Source organism: Chrysochloris asiatica, unplaced genomic scaffold, assembly GCF_000296735.1.
Source record: "Chrysochloris asiatica unplaced genomic scaffold, ChrAsi1.0 scaffold00008, whole genome shotgun sequence".
In the NCBI taxonomy this organism is placed as follows: domain Eukaryota; kingdom Metazoa; phylum Chordata; class Mammalia; order Afrosoricida; family Chrysochloridae; genus Chrysochloris; species Chrysochloris asiatica.
In genome coordinates this window covers 408,625-412,292 of record NW_006408526.1, presented here as the reverse complement: position 1 = coordinate 412,292, position 3,668 = coordinate 408,625, and the positions used below count along the sequence as shown (strand labels likewise).

The following is a 3,668-nucleotide window of genomic DNA, read 5'->3' as shown; positions in this document are numbered from 1 at the left end:
ATCACAAGTGCCATATAAATCATCAACCATATATCTGAACAATCTTCAAGTACATTTTGACATCAAGATCAGGCAATTCGCTAGGAAGGGCATTTTAATGAATACCACTGAATTTTTATACTATGACTTTTGATGTCAATTTCATATTAGGTGTTTAAATACTGTGTATCTCAGATGAGGAGGCACTGATATTTGGAAACTTGTGAAAATTACAACTGTTAACACTGAGGTGAAGAATTTGTGCAACCTTCCACAATTTCAAAGAGGTAGTGATAGATGCTTGTCCTCCTGGCAATATCCAAAGCAGTTTCATCCAAGTTGTTTTTCAGACTCGGTTTGATGTAACGGTTCATCAGAAGGAGCTCCAGGGTATCTTTGCTGTCTCTGTTGCCAGCAGCCAAGTGTAAGGGAGTCAGGAGGCCGTTGGTTTGGGCATTGATATCTGCATCATGTTGAAGCAAGAAAGAGGCCACTCTGGTGTTATTCCACTTGCAAGCACTGTGCAGTGGCGTCCAGCCATCCACAGTCACTGCATGCACGTCGGCCCCTTGCGCAATCAGCTCACGGACAACATCTAAGTGCCCACTGTAGGCTGCTCGGTGAAGGGGCGTATACTCATCTTCATCTCTCGTATTGACATGTGTGGCCTTTTCAGAAAGTAGTCTCCGCACTGTAGTTAGCTGAGCAAGAAAAATAAAATCTTTAAAAGACCCAACTCACACCAAAATAATAAACATCATGTTGTCTACTGTTATTTAACTTAATTACTATTTAATTAAAAAAAATATTTTCTTGCAGATGACTTTCAAATAAAGATACTTTAGGAGTTAGTAGAGAAGACAACTGATTCAAAAGTGAACAAGCTAGTATTCCCCACATTCTGTGGTTTCTAGGAATATGATTCTTGGAATATTAAACCATAAATTTATTCTTGGTGTGATTAAAGTTTACTGCATGAAAATGTTTATCCTAGGTGAACGAGTCAGACTGAAATTGTACTTTACATCTTATATTTGACCTGTCAAAACATAATAATGGGCTGAGATTTTTCTACATTAGGGTCATCTCACCAATATATACAACATAAAATACTTTTTAAAAATTAAACTTCTCTTATCAGAAGAATAACAGAGACAGGAAATCTAGGGATTAAAGAGCTCAATTCCTTCTAAGTAGGAAGACCTTGTAATTTAGACTCCTGGTGTGGCGCTGAAGGACTGCAAACCACAAGGTCGGTGGTTCACACCCACCAGCTGCTCCTTGGAAACTCTGTACAGGGTTGCAGTGAGTCAGAACAGAAAGACCTTGGAGTTCTGGTGTGGCACTATAGGATAAGCACTAACTGCAAGGTTGGCAGTTTAAACTCACCAGCTGCTCCTTAGAAATCCTACAGGGTCATTTTGAGTTGGAGCTGCCTGGCCAGCACACAATACCAAGGAAGACCTTAGAATTAAGGTTTTATGTAGTGATTTCAGTTTGGTTTGTTTCCCACTGGTGGGCTGCAGGAGGGGTCTTGGGTTAAAAAGTCCCCCACATATCTAAAAATGCAAGTCTGTTTTAGTTATTATAGCTTACTAGCATAGACAAAGAACTCAGCAAACTGAGGCAGAAGTGGTCAAGTGAGTTAAAGACTTTTGATGTTAATTCTAATTGGATGACCCTGAACAAATTAATATTCCTGAATTTCAAGTTTTTAATGTGTAAAAGGTAAGAAAATGTGATCTTGTATGGTTAAATGAGAATTAGACAGAATAATGTATTGTTACCTAATATAGTCAGTATTCAATATATCTTAATTATCATCCTCTTTCCTAAATGAAACTTGGCTTTAGGATGATCCTAATAATTTGAGATTCAGAAATATACATGATTGCATTCTTTCTTTATAGAGAATTACTCTTATCTATATGTTGTTGCTGTTAAGTTGGTTCCTGCTCCTAGTGACCCTAACCAGGTTTCCGAGGAGCAGCTGGTGAGTCTGAACTGCTGACCTTGTGGTCTGGTGCTTATCTGACAGTGCCACACCAGGACATACATTGTTGTTGTTGTTAAGTGCCACTGAGTTGATTCTGACCCATAACGACCCTGTATAGAGTTTTCAAGGAGCACCTGGTGAGCTTCAACCATCAACCTTGCAGTTCAAATGACTTTGCAGTCTGACGCATTAGTCCATAGCACCACACCAGTACTCCAGGACATATATACAACCCTGTAAAAAGAGAAGGGTATTAGACAGTAGTCTCCCCTTATCCAGTTTCAGTTACTTAAGGTCAACTGTGGTCTATAGATGGTAATTAAGCAGTTGCTGTTGATAGGTGTTTTTGTATAGGGTCATAGTGGCCCTGTGTAGGGTTTCTGAGGCTGCAAATCTGTATGGGAGCAGAAACCCTCACATTTCTCCTGAAAAACGGAATAGTGTGATAAAATCTTCTGCCATCCCACTCCCCCTTTCATATAACTTTTATTACAGCATACTGTTATAACTGCTCTATTTTGTTATTAACTATTGCAGTTAATCTCTTCCTATGCCTATAAATTAAACGTTATCACAGATATATATGGATAAAACAGTATATAGAGGGTTTGGTACTATTGGCTGTTTCCATGTATCCACAGGGTTGGAGTAGAGGGGTTGGCTTAGAACGTAAGCCCTGTGGAAAAGGGAGGACTACAGTGAGCCCTAAGGACCTTTGACAGCGGAGTGGTTATGAGTTTGGCTGCTACCCTCAAGGTCAGCAGTTTGAAATGACCAGCTGTTCTGTGGGAGAAAGATGAGGCCTTCTGCTCCTGTAAAGATTTACAGCCTCGAAAACCCTATACAGGGTCGCTATGAGTTGGAACTGACTCTATGGCACACAACCACCACCACCACAGTGAGCCCTGGTGTGGCGCAGTAGGATAAGCACTGGCTTGCTAACTGACCAGCCACTTGTAAACCCTATACAAGGTCACTATGAGTCAGAAACGACTTGATGGCACATAGCAACTGCAATGTCTATTCTTAGAGACAAGGAAATAAGTGGCTCAGTGGTGCCAAGATTTGCCCAAAATTCCAGACTGAAGATGCAGGTCTGTCTCTAAACCCAGTGCTTTCACTATATATATAATGGCTTCTTCTTTTTTTTATATACCCGATTTTGTTCAGCAGCCCAAAGAAGCAATTTGCTTGGATCCTTTTCCATTTTTTTTTCTTGCAATTGATACCACTCTTCAGTTTTTTCATCTTGTTCTTCATCTTCATCAGAACTGCCCACCCAGAGACTTTGGGTACCAGTTGGAATAAGGTGTCCATGTGTTTCCAACAGTTCAAGTTGATTAAACTGCTCAGAAAAGTCCAGGGAAATCTCCGAGTCTGTTCTTCCATCATCATTTAATTTCTCTTTTTCCATTTTTGCTGCTATTCTACATAGAAAGCATTTCACATGTCAGTATAAATAATTTTTCTAGAAATAAATGGTCTGCTTTATTTTATTCAACCAGATCTGAAAATATAAACATAAAAATGATTAGCAAAACAGTCATTGGGGCTTTATTGGTAACACAGAGAACAGTCTTGCAAGCAGACACAAATACACTCTAACTAAACTCTTCAATGTTTGCCACGATTGCTACTATTTACTGTTGTTAAGTGCTGCTGAGTCAATGCCGATCCATAGCAACTCTGTATA

At 39.6% G+C, this 3,668-nt stretch overlaps 1 protein-coding gene across 1 annotated transcript; it reads right to left on the bottom strand.

The window, feature by feature from the left end:
• Positions 1–218: 218 nt before the first annotated feature.
• On the bottom strand, positions 219–3,389 carry ANKRD49 (ankyrin repeat domain 49). The gene is made up of 2 exons (XM_006833939.1): positions 3,132–3,389; positions 219–680 (listed from the first exon to the last, which is right to left on the bottom strand). Exons 1-2 carry the CDS (start codon positions 3,387–3,389, stop codon positions 219–221), a joined length of 720 nt encoding a protein of 239 aa, XP_006834002.1.
• Between the last annotated feature and the right edge of the window lie 279 nt (positions 3,390–3,668).

What these genes read in the sequence shown, in the direction of transcription:
- ANKRD49 (XM_006833939.1), bottom strand. Translation starts at nt 3,389, where the DNA reads ATGGAAAAAGAGAAATTAAATGATGATGGAAGAACAGACTCGGAGATT. An exon ending in GGGCTGCTGAACAAAATCGG is followed by an intron (nt 681 to 3,131) that starts GTATATAAAAAA and finishes TTTCTTGCTCAG; the next exon opens with CTAACTACAGTGCGGAGACT.